Source organism: Rhododendron vialii, chromosome 3a (assembly GCF_030253575.1).
Source record: "Rhododendron vialii isolate Sample 1 chromosome 3a, ASM3025357v1".
In the NCBI taxonomy this organism is placed as follows: domain Eukaryota; kingdom Viridiplantae; phylum Streptophyta; class Magnoliopsida; order Ericales; family Ericaceae; genus Rhododendron; species Rhododendron vialii.
Genome location: NC_080559.1, coordinates 13615001 through 13632611, shown reverse-complemented (window position 1 = coordinate 13632611; position 17611 = coordinate 13615001). Strand labels below are relative to the sequence as shown.

General features: G+C 37.4%; 1 protein-coding gene and 1 pseudogene across 2 annotated transcripts in view; both read left to right on the top strand.

The window, feature by feature from the left end:
* Positions 1-326: 326 nt before the first annotated feature.
* On the top strand, positions 327-11435 carry LOC131318950 (serine/threonine-protein kinase CTR1-like; annotated as a pseudogene).
* Positions 11436-14672: 3237 nt separating this feature from the next.
* LOC131318948 (uncharacterized RNA-binding protein C1827.05c) overlaps positions 14673-17611 on the top strand; it is a 3090-nt gene continuing 151 nt past the window's right edge. Inside the window, exons 1-9 of one of the 2 annotated variants that reach the window (XM_058349006.1) lie at positions 14673-14735; positions 14909-15015; positions 15104-15218; positions 15468-15523; positions 15688-15735; positions 15820-15917; positions 16634-16703; positions 16862-16972; positions 17400-17611. The exon at positions 17400-17611 is cut by the window's right edge and continues 151 nt beyond it. In XM_058349006.1, coding sequence (XP_058204989.1) covers positions 14914-15015; positions 15104-15218; positions 15468-15523; positions 15688-15735; positions 15820-15917; positions 16634-16703; positions 16862-16972; positions 17400-17450 — 651 coding nt within the window. In that variant the 5' untranslated portion in view covers positions 14673-14735; positions 14909-14913 and the 3' untranslated portion in view covers positions 17451-17611. Of the gene's footprint in view, positions 14736-14837; positions 15016-15103; positions 15219-15467; positions 15524-15687; positions 15736-15819; positions 15918-16633; positions 16704-16861; positions 16973-17399 lie in introns of both variants that reach the window. The other variant, XM_058349005.1, reaches the window with a different exon arrangement.

Sequence of the window (17611 nt, the reverse complement as noted above, 5' to 3'; positions counted from 1 at the left end):
GATAATCATTCAGCCAATCGTGGGGTTGGATTTGACGTATCTATCACATCCACGAAAAGAATTTGCTGCACATGTAGGATTGTAGAGATTTTATGAACTTTGTAACAACTGTTCTGGGTTCCTTTAGCGAACTCCTAGTTCATCTGAAAAGTATAATGGCTTGAAAGATCAAGAATTTCTTCCCCTTCCTGAATCAGAAAAATGGTAATGGCTTGTGTTTTTTTCTTGTCTAACTGGGTAAATCCTCAAAACGCCAAATTTTGTCAATGCTTTAAGCAGTTCTATACTACTTCAACCGTGCAAGTTCATGACTAAAGCGCATATGGTTTATTTGTCTGTTTGCACCAGTTGAAGGGCTGCATGTCTTACTGTGACAAAGTTCCTGATGGATTTTACTTGATTCACGGGATGGATCCATATTTATGGTCTATGAGCACTGATCTAGAAGATAGTGGTTGGGTCCCATCATTTGATACATTGAAGGCTGTTGACCCTGCCGACGGTTCACCAACAGAGGTTGTTTTGATTGATAAATCTTGGGATTCTGGTTTGAAAGAACTTCAGAGTATGGTACTGAGCTTATCTAGTAACTGGATAACTAGAAAAGAGGTGGTTGATCACCTGGCTGAGCTTGTATGCAATCGTATGGGGTAAGTTCCCTCACTTCTTTTGCTTTTGAATCCTCTGATTTTAAGTGTGTTGTGATTTTATATTGCAACCTTGCACTATTGTCGTAAGGGGTGTAGCTTCTTCTGGAGAAGAATGTTTTGATAACCGCTGGAAAGAGGGAGCTGGACTTTTGAAGGACTGGTTAGGCTCTGTCATGCTTCCTATTGGAAGCTTGTGTGTCGGCTTTTGCGTTCATCGAGCCACTTCTCTTTAAAGTAAATGCCCCAACTCAATTTTTTGATGAACTGATTACTCTTTGATATTGTCTGTAGTACACACGCATATGGAGATTTCGCTACCTGTTATTTACGTAGTGCATGCAATCTTTAGTCACAAGAAGCATGGACACGGGCAAGGTGACAAACTCTTTACTTTCCAATATTACTCATTTGACCCCTGAAATAAGGTTATAATGTGTAAGCACAAGCCCTGCCGCATCCCATGTGGTGTCTGAGTTGGGACATGCGTCCAAGATGTGTCAAGTCAAAAAGGAAATTAATAAAGCTAAATATACATGCCACCTGGTGTGTCCCATATGTACGTTGGTGTTTTCCCCTGTCTGACCCGTATACGGTGACGAATTAGGCGTGTCGGTGCTTCATAGTGTGCTCATACCCACCTATCAAACTTATTTTTTCTTATAAGCACTGGTGTACATGTCAAATTTCGTAGCTGCTTTTCCAGTGCTTGCTGATGACCTGATAATTACATTATCACAGGTGTTAGCAGACATGGTTAACTTACCATGCCGAATAGCTAAGGGGTGTAAATACTGTGAGAGGGAGTTGGCTTTCTCCTGTCTTGTGCGATTTGACAATGACAGGTGTGTTGTCTTTGATTTGTCAAATTTACAGAAACTGATGAAGTTCCTAGGGGACATTTGAGGTGGTATACAGGCCACCATCAAAGTTCTAGTTGCAGGCTGGAACATATATAAATACACACACTCACACCCACACCCAATAATGGAAGCTGATTCAGGCAATGAATAGACCAAATAGCCATCACAAACCATAACAAAAATAAGGGGACGAGAAAATTTGGGAATTTTGGATGAAATTGAAGAACACTAATAGAGTGGGGATGCAAAAGTTCACTGTTTTGACGATCATACGTGATGGTGGGTGAAAAGAGGGGAAGAAAGATGATAACAAGTACATGGGAATTGCGAAAACAGGTAACTTTCAAGGGCATTAGAAGTGAGAGTACACAAGTATATGGGAATTAAGATGCATCTAAGTAAAGGTAGATTTGCATCTATTAGCTACTTCCATCTATTAGGCTGTGAGAGATTAATGAAGTAGTTATTTTTGATTTAGTAGCGTATTTATTTATTTTTATTTGACATGGAAAAACGATTTATGGAGTAGTTAAGGCTTGGAGGACCTAGTTATAAGAAGGTTATAACAATTTGGGTATATGTCTGCTATTGATTTCCCCTCTGTATTTATCCTTCTCTTCCGCTGCATAGTAATATTATGTTCTGATTCTCCCATTTTAAAGTTTTTAATAAGGAGTTTGGGGTTTGCAAGAATTTGTTCTCTTTTGTTCATTTACTGAAGCGAAGTTGCACAAGTATTTACTGGTTGGCTGGAAATTCAGTTAATTCTTCTTGGTTAACTTCTAGACTCTGTTCACAAAGATGAATGTCTGTTTCACCTTGATATATAAGTCCTTACAATAGACTAAACGTCAAGTTATCGTGTCATACTTGTCAGACTTGAGGTCATATATCAGTCCTTGCCAATAATGTGGATGTATGATATTTTCAGAGAATATGTAGTTGATCTAATTGGAAGGCCTGGATCTTTAAGCCACCCGGATTCCTTGGTCAACGGTATATCTTCTGTTGTGGTTTCTTCACCATTATGTCATCCGAAGTTTAGAACTGTTGAAAGTGCTGGGAACTTCAGGATGTTTGCCAGACTGTATTTTTCTGACTGTCAATCTCTTAATATTGCGTTTGATGATGCTTCCTCAGGTAATTTACTAATTTCTTCCTTCACATACTGTAGGATAATGTGGAACGGCATGGTGTTGTCATGTTTATTGCCCTGTTTTAATTAGGCGAGACCTGATTCTCTTCTATATCATTATCCTGGTTTCTTATTCTTGTTTTGCGGATATGATAGATTTTACAGAACCATTGCCATCTTGGTGCCAACTGCCAACTAAAGATTCTCCATTGTGCACTTGGTCCCATGCAATTCCGTGGTAAAGCTGTAATATTGGACTCCCACTACCAGAGAACTGTTGTCTTGTTTTAAACAGGACAGCATAATAGTATAACCCGTAAACAATTATGATGTTACAACATTCCATTTTTGCTTATATTTGGCCGGTGGGAGGCTAGTACAAATCGTTGACCTTTGACTGTGAGTGATAAGTTTGGCATCAGGAAAGGAAAATATGAACTATCACTTTTAGTCCTGGGCAGTGCGAGAATTTGCAAAAAAAATAAAATAAAACCATGACTATGATTCTTGGGCAGAGGAATTATAATATTTGCTTTATTCAGAATAGGATTTATGGAAAATTGTTAGAGAGTGGCTAAACAGGTAATTGTGCATAGATAATCTCAAGCATAAAAAAAACTGAAGAGGTTGAAGGGCATGCTTTTCAGTGTGTCTCCAGTTATGACCCTGCTTGTCTGACTAGCTAGTTGATAATTCTTTTGGGCAGGCATCTCCCACGCAGCAAGCAGCATCCCTAACTTACGAAGGAAGAAATCTCCCAGGCAGCAAGCAGCATCCCTAACTTACGAAGGAAGAAAAAGGCTTTACATGATCCCTGGTCGATGGGGCTGAAACCCTTGCTTTTCTCATTATGGGACAAATAAGTACTTTTAACTAGGTATCTAGTGGCTTGTTCATTTTAGGATTTGGATTTTGGATAGTGAGTAGAGAGAGATAGAGAGAGAAATGAGAGTAATAATTGAGAGAAAATTTATTGGGGACTGTGCGCAGAGAGAGTCCAAAATCCCAAAATGAACGGGGTCTAGGGGATTTTTAGACCTTTAAGAGGTAACAAAAGGTATTATGGTAATGTTATACCCAAATATCGTCTTTGTTGTGCTCTTTAAGCTCATCCATGAAAATACTATGTACTTATAATCCCAACGATTAAACCATATAAATTGAAAGCAAATTCTTGAGATGCTGGATGATTGAGAGACATGAATCAGGGATTAGTATGGGTTGGAAAACATACCAATGCTACTTGATTGACAAGTAAAAGCTATTAGAAAGAATAACCAGCTGTGAGTTGGCTGTGAATTAAGATGGTGTAGAGAGGGGAAGAGAGATCTCAATAGCTTTTCCATCCAGCAATGAAAGTAGATGGGTGTGAGTGGCAGGATAGTTATTCGGCTATTTATCTACTCCATATTCTGAATTAGGAAGTTCCAAGCATCTGAAGTCACATGATTTAATAGAGCTTATAAGTTTTGCTTTACCGCTCATTTTGTATTGCATGCAACAAGGATGGGTACAAGAACATGAGATAGCAGCCCAAAGTTTTGTACTCTTCCTTGATTTAATAGCTGGGTGAAGTTCATGGGATCTTGTTTTCTTGTCATAAGCCTGTTGTTTTCCATCTTTTCTCTGCAATTGCATTATGTTTGTTGTGAGGGAGAAGAGAGAAAGTGTATAGGGTGTTAATTAACCCTAACACACATCACAATGTTATAATATGTGACATCTCATTACAATTTTCTACTAACCAATGTGGGATTACACACTCTATATTCTAACACTCTCCATCAAGCTGGAAAATAGATATCACATAGTCCCAGCTTGTTACATAACATTTCTAATCGCTGCTTGAACGACTTAGTAAACATGTCAGTCAGTTGAGAGCCTGTGGACACAAATGGAGTAGCTATCACACCACTGGCTAACTTCTCATGCACCAGATGACAATCAACTTGAATATGCTTAGTCCTTTCATGAAATACTGGATTGGATGCGATGGGAATTGCTGCTTGATTATCACAGTACAGATTCATAGGCAATTGCACATTGAATCCTAGCTCCTCAAGAAAAGATCGCACCCACACAATTTATGCGATGGGAATTGCTGCTTGATTACCACAGTACAGATTCATAGGCAATTGCACATTGAATCCTAGCTCCTCAAGAAAAGATCGCACCCACACAATTTCACAGGTTGTGTGAGCCATGGCTCTGCCTCTGCACTTGACCATGCAACCACTACCACTGTTTGCTTCTTACTTTTCCAATTGACAAGATTTCCACCAATGATGGTCCTTCTGCCCAATTAGAATCAGTAAACGCCTCAATACGCAAGTGACCATTAACTCGATAAAACAGACCACGCTAGATTTCCACCAATGATGGTCCTTCTACCCAATGAGATACTTTACAATTCTGAGAACGGCCTCCCAATGTGGAAGACGAGGAGTAGACATAAACTTAAACTGGCTCACCATACTAACTGAGATGTCAGGGCGCGTAATAGTAAGATAGTTCAATTTATCAACCAAGCGACAAAATTGGTAAGGGCTAGAAAGCAACTTCCCCTGACGCATAGTGTAGAGGGTGTTAATTTGATTCTCATTTATATAAAGTGACACCTCATTACAAAATTCTACTAACCAATGTGGGACTAAGATAGTAACACTCTATATTCTAATAATGTTCCAATCTAGTTGCTAACTTGCTACATTATGTAGAAATAATCAGTAGCGCAGGTGCGGCAGCTCGCTTTAAATCCATATGCCAGTGATGCTATATTTAGTGACTGGACCTAACATCTTTCTCCCTTAGCATTTTTTCGTGACATCTGAATAGATAATTACATAAGTGCAACCTCCTCAATGACTGTCGGGGTAGCTCTCCGTAATAATTAAGGCGTTGAAAACCTTACGCATCTTGTCTCGTGGAAAACCGATATCCAAAACAGCACCAATTTGTTGAAGAAGCTTTCCTTCTTCTTCTTTTTTTTTTCAATACCAGAATAACCAGGAACAGATATCATGACAGGTGCTGCTATTAATCGAGATAACACAGGTCTGCACTTCTCTAGCCCTCATGAATTGAAAAGCGTTGGTAGGAGCTGGCCTCTTTCCAATTCAATTAATGAGAGGGAATTATCTGTATCACCTTTGTCGGGAAGAGTTGCTGGGACATTTGCCCAGGACAGAGGTTCCTGGATGCCAAGCTCATTGAATCCTTTTCTGAATATTATAAGCTCTACACACCTATTCAAAGGCCGTGTTCTTCCAATTCAGATGCCTCCAAACGCACAAAGAGAGGCTCAACCAGGTGTAGTCGATACAGCTAATAATCTGAGGTTCATGGAATCGACTCACTTGGAATCAAATAAAATAGGGCGTGAATTGTTTCTCAACGAGAAGGATTTGGACATCAGATGGAATGATCTCGTGTTGAAGGAGAAAATTGGATCAGGTATGTGTTTTTTCTTTGCTGAGTGGATCACGTAGCTGTTAAATGCTTGGTCAATTTTTTTGTATAGACTTAGTAATTGTTATGGATTGGTGTAATTTTTTTTTTTTTTGAGATATTACATGAACGTAATGGTGTACATTTCAGGTTCATTTGGAACTGTTCATCTTGCTGAGTGGCGTGGTTCAGTAAGCGCACCTGTCCTTATGATTCTTGTGTACTTTGAAAATACACCATGAAATTCTGCTATTTTTGTGTTCTTAGCAAGCTAATTATTGAGTTCTATAAGAGATTGTTATGTGCACGCCATGTTTTTTTGTACTCGTGAGGGAAGTGTGTGCGCATTTGAAGTCAGAAAACTGGCAATGAGCCCTTGTCAAACTTGAAAGAAAATGACTTTTGAAGAACATATTTCATTATGATCAATTGACTGTAAGGTGAGATAAATGCTTTTTGAAGCAATACTGTGAAAATGTATCACCATCGATTTTGATTCTTTTTTTCTTTTCTTATTTTGTAATCGTCGCTTGATCTGTGTAAGTTCCTAGGATTTTTTTTTCCCCAATGATTGCCTAGGAGGAGAGGAGGGATAAGTTTCCTTGTAAAAGATATGAACTAATGTATTCCGGTTATAAAAACCGAAGAACACAACAGATGTGTGTTGTCATTAATCATGTTGTTTAAGGGCTAACACTCATACTCAATGGGATTTCTTTTCTTCTCTGCTTCTATATCACTTATGTACAAGTATTTTTTCTATTAAGAAGTGACAGTTAGCTACTCAGGCATAATATTATGAAAAGGGACACTAAAAATGACGAGTGGACATGGGTTGATGGAGAAATATTTGATCTTGAAGTGGATAGGAATTGAATTGATGAAATTGCAAGAGTACACTCAAGAATTGGTTTGCTAGCTGCAATCTAGGTTTTGAAGTGTTAGTGAGAGAGTGTCTTGATCAGCTATTTCTATTTCCAAGACTCTGAAATCCAAATTTCAAATGAATGTGGAAGCTTAGTTTTGTCACCCTTAATAAACCTTGTTAAAGCTGACTAGAGTTTCCAAGTACCCCTCAATTAGTCCACGATATTCGAAAAACGGCTCAAAAAAGTGAAGAAAGAGCCTTGAAAAGTTTACGGAATACCTCCTACGTAATGACAACATAATAAGGTCTTGCCCAATTGATTCTTGGATTTCAATCTTATTCTATCACTTGTTACTTTTTGATTGAGAACTGCATGTAGCAAGGGGAGTTGAGTATTAAATGGCTGCATGTAGTCAGTCCAAAGTTCGTTTTGGGGCCAAACTCAAAGCCATGCAAAGTGTTCACTCTGGTGCTTGGTTGCTAATATTAATTTTTTTGCGGTTTCAGGCTTCTTTTTGTGTAGGATCATGCACTAGAGGGGTTTCAAGCTTCTTTTTTTGTAGGATTATTCACTGGTATATAATGTATTCATACATGTGTTCCTTAAATTGTGACTATTTGTTTGTTGTCTTGTTAATATTATGTCTTGGTTGCATCCAGTTGACCACATATGTTAGTGCCAAGAATCACAGGACTAATATTTCAAGAGTCTTTAAAACTTAGGTTCAGCTGTGAAAGTCATCTACTTGCACTAAAGCATCCTTAGGCAGGATAGTTAGACTCATATTGTCCTCGTTTCTTTTCAAACTAGTCTATTACTATTACTTTTCTTCTTTTAAAATTTTTCTTGAGTTTGTTTCTGGTTCATTTACCAAATCCACTGATAAAACATTGTACCAATAGTGTTCAACTTTCCTACTGGAGAGCTTTGAAATTTCTGTTTTAAAACCAAAGCTTTGCTTTTAGGATGGTGCTGTAAAGATCCTAATGGAACAAGATTTCGATACAGAGCGATTCGAGGAGTTTCAGACAGAGGTATGCTTTAGCTATGTTGTGCTTTCCATATACAGATTTACTATTAACACAGGAGCAAAAGTGCAAAATTCCGGTGCCTCTTCTCCCCTCTCTTTAAGACTTGAGGAAAATTGAAAGAGGTCTTTTATTACTGTTTCTTTAGGTGTCAATCATGGAACGCTTACGGCACCCAAACATTGTTCTCTTCATGGGTGCAGTGACTCAGCCTCCGAACTTGTCCATTGTTACAGAGTATTTGTCCAGGTCTGTTCCAGCAAGTTTTATCCAATTTAGCTTAATTGTTTCCCCTCAACCAAAAAGGTCACTTTGGAACTGCTTCCAATGTCTAATGGATATTCTAATTTGGTCTGCAGGGGAAGCTTGTTTAAACTTCTGCGAATGCATGGTGCAGGAGTAATACTGGATGATAGGCAACGCCTAAATATGGCTTATGATGTGGTAGGCCTAAAGTAGACTACTTATCTCAACGAAAATCTATCACTTGTTCGTGTTGTATATGCAAATTTTGATGAAGTTGATCTGTCCACCATCCCTATGTAAGCTAAGTGGGGGTGGCGATGGTTCAGGCTTGGAATTTTTTGACCCCCTTCCCTGGTGGAAATTAGGGCTTGGTGGGTAACCTGTTTCTTCTTAAAGCTTTGAAAGTATAGATCATTAGCTTATACGCAAACTACCGGTTAACAATCAGGTGTTTTCTAAGTTCTTCTCTTCTATCACTTTTGCGCGAACGCATTGGGTAAATGACACTCAAAGAAGGGATGCCTGCCTTGCAAACAATTGCACAGAGGTGACTTGCTGTCATAAATGATGCACCTCTGGGCTTCTGCTTTTTAATTGTGGCACAGGTTATCCATTGGACAGACGACGTAGTTCTTGTATACTTCAAAAATTTTCATGTAACTCTAATATCAAGCGTACATTAATTCTGGCACACACTAACAAAAATAAAGACTTTCTGAAACTTCATAAATGAGTGCACCACTTCTTGAATCCATGTTCATCGGTGTGTGTGATAGATATAGGAGTGGAAATTCTAAATGTCATGTAGGGTGAAGTTTGTTAATTATACAACATAATCGGGGAAGATGAGATATTTGAATGCTTCCTCCTCCCTAAACCTGAATCGTTGTATTTCAAACATGTGTGGGTACCCTGATGACTTGCTTTCCGAACCTATCACTATCACATTAGGAGGGTGGGGCATGATACCCGAATAAAACCAGTGTCCATGTAGCTAACGTTTTGTTTTTGTATGATTTACACGGAAAAAAAGAATAACTATTTCCTCTTACTGCGTGATGCATTTTTTCTTGGATTTAGAAGCTGGTTGTTTCTATGGCAGGCCAAGGGAATGAATTACCTTCATCAGCTCAAACCCCCCATCGTCCATCGGGATTTGAAGTCTCCCAATCTTTTGGTGGACAGCAAATATACTGTAAAGGTGAATTTTGGATTGTACTGGTTTACTGGTGTTTTCTTCCCTCTTCTTTTTGGTTCACTTATCTCTTTCTTTATTGCATTCCACTAGATTTATCATTAGCCAAGGAGATTAGTTTGCTTGTTTTATGGGCTTTTTGTAGCTAAACCAACTTCGTTAAGAAAGACCTTTGGGCTTAGTAAATTTCTGTTCATCAACTGCACTAGCAGTTAACTGGTTCCCCAACTGATCTAAGTTAATGAACATGTGATATTTATATCTAGGATTGCATCCTTTTGCTTCTTCAAATGATTTTTGTTTTTGCTTGGCTAAAGTCAGTAGGGTTAGTTGACTAGTTGTAGTTAGAAAGGTTTGAACCTAGTCAAATGCGTAGGAGTACATGGTGTTTGCTACTGGGCTACAATTCCACTTGCTTTAGATGATATACCATTGCTCTATTTCTTTTCTTTTTTGGATAATGACAGTTGTGGTTTTCCAGGTCTGTGACTTTGGTCTCTCCCATTCAAAAGCCAATACATTTCTTTCATCTAAAACAGCTGCCGGAACTGTAAGTCTGTCTGGAGTCTAGGACTTTCTGTGTGACATGTTTGTGTCATAGTTCATGTATTTAGAGGAACAATTTTAGATTTTTCTATTGACTTATGCTTATTGTTTTATTTTATTAGCCTGAGTGGATGGCACCAGAAATCCTCCGTGATGAGCCATCAAATGAGAAGTCAGATGTTTACAGTTTTGGTGTAATTTTGTGGGAACTTGTGACCCTTCAACAGCCATGGAAAAATTTAGATCCAAGACAGGTTATTATCATATTACTCTGCCTGTCCTGTATTATTAGGATAGGATTAATTAAAGTTATAAGTTCACTAGGAATTTCGTTTTCATCTAGTCTTTGTATAGGTGCTACTTGTTAAAAATGAAAGCTTCACTAATAATTGCTTACCTTTAACAGGTGGTGGTAGTTGTTGGATTTAAAGGAAAAAGGCTTGAAATTCCCAGCAACGTCAATCCTCAAGTAGCTGCCTTAATTGAAGCCTGTTGGGCTGAGTGAGTAGAAATTCATGATAGTGTGAATGAAATTAATTCCCTAATTTTTTCCCTATTCGTTTAATGCTTTTAATTCAGTTCCTGAAAAGTACTTCTATATACACAAATACTTACTGGTCTATAGAATTTATTTTTATGTGAAAATGATTTTCGAGAATACATAAATACATTTTGGTGTTTTCATAAGCCTGGGTTATTTACCAAATAATAATAATAATAATATGTTTCGAATTCCGTTAGCAAAAGCAAGTCTTCTCAAAAAATATCCCAAACATTATACAATGGAACAGCAATAAAACAGAGAATCCGAACAGGGCAGTAATTCACGGGAAGATTTATTCTCTCTCTCTCTCTCTCTCTCTCTCTCTCTCTCTCATGAACTTTATGGTGCTGCAGTGAGCCATGGAAGCGTCCATCATTCTCCTCCATTATGGAGTATTTGCAGCAATTGGTCTCCTACTCCACAGATCAACCAGTTCATGGTCATATTCCACAAGTTACCTAAATATGGGAAGCACCATAAGAGTAATTCTTATGCTGGCATATGATTTTTTGGTGCTCTGGTGGTGGTCGCAAGAATATGCATTACCTTCTAACAAAAGGTTTGTCTGTTAATGATTGAAGCTAAAAATGGCTCCTGTCATGTTTAAAGGATTCAACGTGCATAGCAAATCCATGGTACTCAACTGCAGTTGTGTATATTTGATATATTTCTGATTTACTCTGTATTATATATTTCATTTTTCGCCCCCTTGTAAAAGTTGGTAACTTACCACTAGGACCATACGTCAATTTGATTTTCTAGTTCTAGTTTAGGTGGCTGCTGTTTGCTGCCAAGTACAATGTAGCGCATCATGTTTGTACCACCAACGCCAATATAATACCGGTGTACATGTCTGGATGCCAACACATGTAAAGCAATGTTTGGTTATTTTCTTTGAGGGAATGTTGATTCTAATGGCTCGAACTCGGCAAGGTGGCCTTCAATTACAAAACCAGCAGTCGTGTAATTCTAGTCAATAATTTTTCTCCATATATAAATGCAGAGAACAAAATTTCCAATGAGGGTGTCAAAGATTACATAGGCGGAGATGCATATAAGTAGGAATCTTCAGATCATTTTCTCAAAACCGAAGGCAAACGTATTTACATCAAAGATTAAGATTTACATCCTAATGAGAAAGTTTGATCCATCAGACAATAAAATCGTGCTGAATGTATTTGTGATTTCAGTCGTTTTTTGGCCAAAAATATTGGCAACACGTTCACGTTTGCAGTAATAGCTTTATCGAAAGTTGGTCGAATTGATGCACAAGGAAAACATTCAAGCAGGATTTATACGGCAAGTAGGTCGAAGAGTAACTATGGAGATTTTCTGATTTCGAAAAATTAACACTCCGTTAAATCCTAAAGGGAGGTGTCAAAGTTGACGTGGACAAGTTAACAGTCATTTTTTACATTAACTCACAATCCAATCCATCTGCCTTTTGACATCAACTCACAATCCAACCCATCTGCCTTCACTCATGTCAAAGCTGACGTGGCTTTGACAACTTCCATTCGACTGCCAACTTTGATAGCCTACCCCTCGCCTGCCAAATTTCAAAAAGTAACTGTTAGGAAAGTTTGAAAACTTTCCGTTCAGATCAAACATGATTTTGCCTACTGCCTTTCGAGTTTTTTTTTTTTTTTTCCTTTTAATTTGATGAGCTTTATTTTTTTTGACATAAGGATTGGAGAAAGAGAGCTTGATGTCAAATGAGATATATCAAAATGCCATATAAGCCTTCAAAAAAAAATTGACATCACTAATTCGACATCTCCGGTTGGAGATGCATTAGGTACGATAATGAACTTTTTCGACACATTCTCTAGCAGCAAGCCAAAGCGAATGTTATGTTCATTCACTAAGATCAACTATGGAACAGGAGAGGGGGTCATTTATGTTCACCTACATAAAAGTAATTAATTAACACTCTAATATTATGGGGCATGCCATGTGCCAGACCCGGGTTCTATATGGCACATGATTGGGGTTTTTTTTATATTTTATATTTTTGGGTTATCGGAAACTCTTTCCACTTCTCAAGTTCGTTTGCATTTCGGATACTTCTAAGGTGCTCGAAATTATTGCACAAGCTTTGCTCACATGTGTTGGGAGGATCAAGCTTCTAGTGTCATCCTAGATAGCGATACGTGACATCCTTCTTGAGATTGAATTAGTTCTCCTACTCGGATAAATTCTGCAAGACATGATAAATAAATAAATAAATATATATATATATATATCTCTCTCTCTCTCTCTCTCTCTCTCTCTCTCTCTCTCTCTCTCTCTCTCATTGGGATCTTGTTCTATGGTTTGTGTTGGACTATTTTATAGCTATTCAATAATATGTAAGTAGCAAATTAGGTTAATTCAATGAACAAATTAAGCCATATTTTTTGAAAAACAAAGATATCTATACTTTACTATATGACTAAAGAATGTAGTTACTTAAAATAAAAGGAAGTTCTCTCCTTAACTCTTGCTCTTACATGGAATTTTTTTTTTATTTTTATTTTTGAACGGCGTCATTTTTCCATCTTCTTTTTTTTTTTTATTATTATTCTATACGATTTTACAAAATGTAAAATATCTACTTTAGTTTGCTTGGAAAGGAAACTACGTTCAGTCAACAACATACCAAATAAGTACTTGCCTTTGTTTGAATCCTATTTTCTTTCTTTGTTTTTTTTTTTTATTGTTGTGGAATTTTTCTAATATATTGGCGAGAAAATTTAAACACATATATATACGTATGCAAGAAAATCAATTCTTCAAAAAATGACACATGTTGACCTACTAATGCACAACACAATAGAGAAAGGTTCTCACTAATGTTTTTTTTTTTTTTGCTATCCCTGTGCATTGAAAAGGTATGGCGCTAGTATTATATATGTATGTGTGTGCCTATCAATCTAATGTTTCTAATTTTTGAATATATATGTATGTGTGTGCCCATCAATCTAATGTTTCTATTTTTTGAAGGAAATGATCTGAAATTTTTGAATAATTTTCCGATCTCTATATTGTCCCTCTTATCATCGAGAGAATGAAAACTCAATGCATTCCCATCCAATTCCACCATACTCGATAGCATCAAATTAATTACTCCACCTTTTTACTGTTTTAGGGTATTAAAGGTCTCTTTAAACTATTTTAGTATGTATTTCTTGGTATTATTGATTTAGTCTTGATCTAGTCTTAATTTTGTTCTTCACCCAGACCTTTTTGTTATGTCACCAAAACCTTTTTGCCATGTCACCTTCACAAATTGTTATGTACTACTACTTGCTAGTATTAGAGTTCTTGTAGGGGCGCACACATCAACCATCATTGCAAGCACCCATGTCCTTGTGTTTTTATCATTGGTGACCTTCATCGTTTAACCTTCATGATTGTTATCTATGATACTATAAACTCACACAATACCCAACTAGCTTCCTCAAGTGCTAACCCTTTTAAAAAAATGTATCATTTTTTATCATATGTGACATAGTATTTTTTTAGTTAGAATGTTATGATCGAAAAGTGAGCAGGAGGATCATGGCAAGAAGGCATGGTGAGACTCGCAAGAGAATTTTCCAGTCGTGTAGCTAAAAAAAAGTTGTTTTTGAGTCAGATTTTAAATACTCCGTTTATAATGAGAGATTTTGTGCATAGTAAAAATGGTTTCGTTGTGAATGGTTTACGAACTGAAAATTTAGGTTTCGTTGGTGACATGTGACATGGTTAAGTGATTAAAAATTTATAAGGGTTATTAGGTTAATACGGCAGGTCCCGTCAGATAAGTTGAGCAAGAATAGAGGATGACATCATTGTTGAATTATATACTTTCTCCGTCCTCATTTTTGGTCCTATTTGGATATTCCAACTAAATAAGGGAAAACAATCAATCATTGGCATGTCTTACCACTTTATTTTCTCATTTTACCTTTCAATCATTAAAAGGAAAGGGTAAAGGTAAAAATTCATTACATACTGTCTGTTTAGTTTTGAAATGGGACAATCTTTTTGTGACTGTAAAAAGTACTAACCGGAACCAACAAATGGAGACGGAAGGAGTAATTCAATATTCGAACTGAAAAGGTACAATTAATGGGAGTAATTTGTGACACGATCAAGTTCTAGGGTTTTCTGCGTAATTGTCACAAAACATATCCAATTTCTACGCCATCTAGGGTTTATCAGCGGCTGCCCAAATCGTACGTTGAACTGGTACCTCTCTCTCTCTCCTTCACTATGTCCGTCTCTCCTTCTCTCTCATCGTCTATCTAGGGTTTTATTCTCCTGAATTGGAACATCTAGTTTTTTACGCAGTACTTGTTGAGGTCCATCTTTTGGGGGCAAGAAAAGAAGTTGAATATACATTGCTTTATTCGTGTTGTTAGTGAAGATGGGTGTCAAGGGAAAGAAAGCCATGGTGAAGAGATTGAAAAAGGGTTCGTCACAACTATCAGCTGAAAAAAGTGGCAAAAATGAATCTGCTGATTTCTTGGTACACTCATTTGTTTATTGATATTTCTTCGATGTTTTGTGTGTGTCTGTTTATTGCTCTTGTTGATTTATCCTCACGTCGTTGATAGCCATTAGAGGGTGGTCCGGGCCGTAAGCTTCCCAAAAGCGAAATTCGGGAAAGCAATGCTACAGTCCTCTATATCGGGCGAATTCCACATGGGTTTTATGAGAATGAAATGGAAGGTGCAATGCTCTTTCATATTTTGTTTGCTGTAAAATATACGTATATGCAGGTGACTAGCGCCTAGAGGCCGACTAGCTCCCTAGGCGGCCGACTAGTCGGTGCCTAGGCTGATTTCCATCTAGGCGTTGGACCTCTGCCTAGCGCCTAGAACTAGTCCGCTGCCTAGACTGATTTTTAGAATACAGTATCAGTGTGTATGTATATATGAATCATCAAACATGGAATTATATCTGGCCATATTTTTGCAGCTTTCTTTAGACAGTTTGGCACAATCAAGAGGCTTAGAATTGCAAGGAATAGGAAGGTTGGGTTGGATCACTATCATTATGCTTTTGATTTTTTGCTTTGTTTGTGTGTTCAAATTGTTTTGACTAGAATATATGCTGGAGTTTTATGTTAGACTGCAATTCTCTTGTGGTTTTAGTTCGCTGACTGTTTTTAGTTTTTCTATGATTCTGTGTTCTACAGACAGGAAAATCCAAGCATTTTGGCTTTATGGAATTTGAGTCCTCTGAGGTTGTGCTTATCTGAAGGAAAATTTCATCTTTTTGTTACTGGTTATTTAGTAACGTGTCTTAATGCTGGTTTTAATTAGTGCAGGTTGCGAAAATCGTAGCTGAGTGTATGCATAACTATCTCATGTTTGAGCACATGTTGCAAGTTCACCTTATTCCTCCTGAGCGTGTTCATCCAAAATTGTAAGAAAACTAAGAATTGTCTATTTTTGATAGATATCATTTCAGTTGTTTGAAACCTGCCTCAATTCTTTCACCTTTTGGATGAGGAAGCGTCGGTATGTAAAACACACCATAAGGGGTGCAACCATGTGCACATGCTGTGTACAAAAATACAGAGACTATGTAACTCCCTAGTGGATACACACCATTTAGTGTGTTGGATGTGTGTTATCTGTAATTTTACCAAGCAAAGCTTCCTAATACTCGACATGCTAAAGATAGGAGTAATATGCTATGACAAATTTATTGAGAGCTTTAAAGTACTTAATGTCTTGGAAGTCGAGACAAAATCTTTTGCAAGATGTTTCCAATCAAAATTCTTGGAGTCATCAATCTTGGTGGTGATCATTACAATATGTATCTGTATATATAAAACACATCAATTCTCTTCTGTTTTATACCTTCGGTAGTTGTTTGGTAGACATTCCTTAGATCAAGCAGTGAGTGAACTGTTAAATTTTTATTGAATGATCGTTAATATTGATCTATAAGCTGTTGTGTGCGTTGGTATGATATTAGTTAAACAAGAATCAAGAAGCAATGATAAAGGTGAAGCCATGAATTAGCTCACCTAAAATGTGAATATTCGAGAAAATGGATTTTACGATCCTTCTAATATCTTCAAGTCAGTTTCTGTGGCACCAATTAAGTGCTTATGGTTTTACTTTGATTGTTAGATGGAAAGGTGCTAACCGACGGTACGAAGCATTGGACTGGGTCCAAATGGAAAGGAAGCGACATAACAAGGTGAGTGAACAAAGATATAGATATAGGGATCTGGCAATGATCCTTTTTGGTTAAGCAGAACATAAAAAGTTGGACGAGAAAATAAAACCCTTTGCAGTTCTTCTAGTAGTTATACTGCAAAGAAATAATGCGGTTCACCTGTCGTGATGATCCCTTAGGAAAGAACATTGGAAGAGCACAAGAAGTTGGTGGAAGGAATCTTGAAACGGGACAAGAGAAGGCGGAAGAAGATTGAAGCTGCTGGTATTGATTATGAGTGCCCTGAAATTGTAAGATCCTTGTCTTTTCCCCCTGATTTTACTTCAATGAGCTTGCCATTGTTTCAAAATGAATATGGAAAACTACTGCTAAATAATTCAGTGGTAGAGACAATTCCGTTGGAGGAAGTACGAGGAAAATGATCTGCCTCTCTGCTAATTTAAAATTTTGAGGCATGTGCCACCATTTTATGGAAATTGATAGAAGTGATAATGGAGCAATTATCGTGGCAAGGTAGCTGTGAAAAGAGTTCCTCTGTGGGTGATTTTCAACTGAATAAACTTGGGTTTCTTTGTCATTTACTGTTTAGTTTAAGCTTTTTGCACTATTCAGTTATCGTTATACTCATAAATAGTTGGTGAATCCAGATAGCCAGGGATTTCACCAGATTATCGGAGTAATTGATTATCCTGTTTTTGTGGTTTGATTTTATTGCAGGTGGGTGGCGATCAGCCTGCTGCGAAGAAGATTAGGTTTGAGGAAGAGTAGATCTTTATGGGAGGATGGAACTATGCTGCGTATCATCTACTCCGTTCGTGGTTGTAATTTCCTTGCACTTCCATGAGAAAGTTTAAATTCTTTTCCCTTAACCCTCTTGCGAGGACTGGACGCGGGGGAGAAGACTTAATGGAAGTAGAGGTTATGTAGTT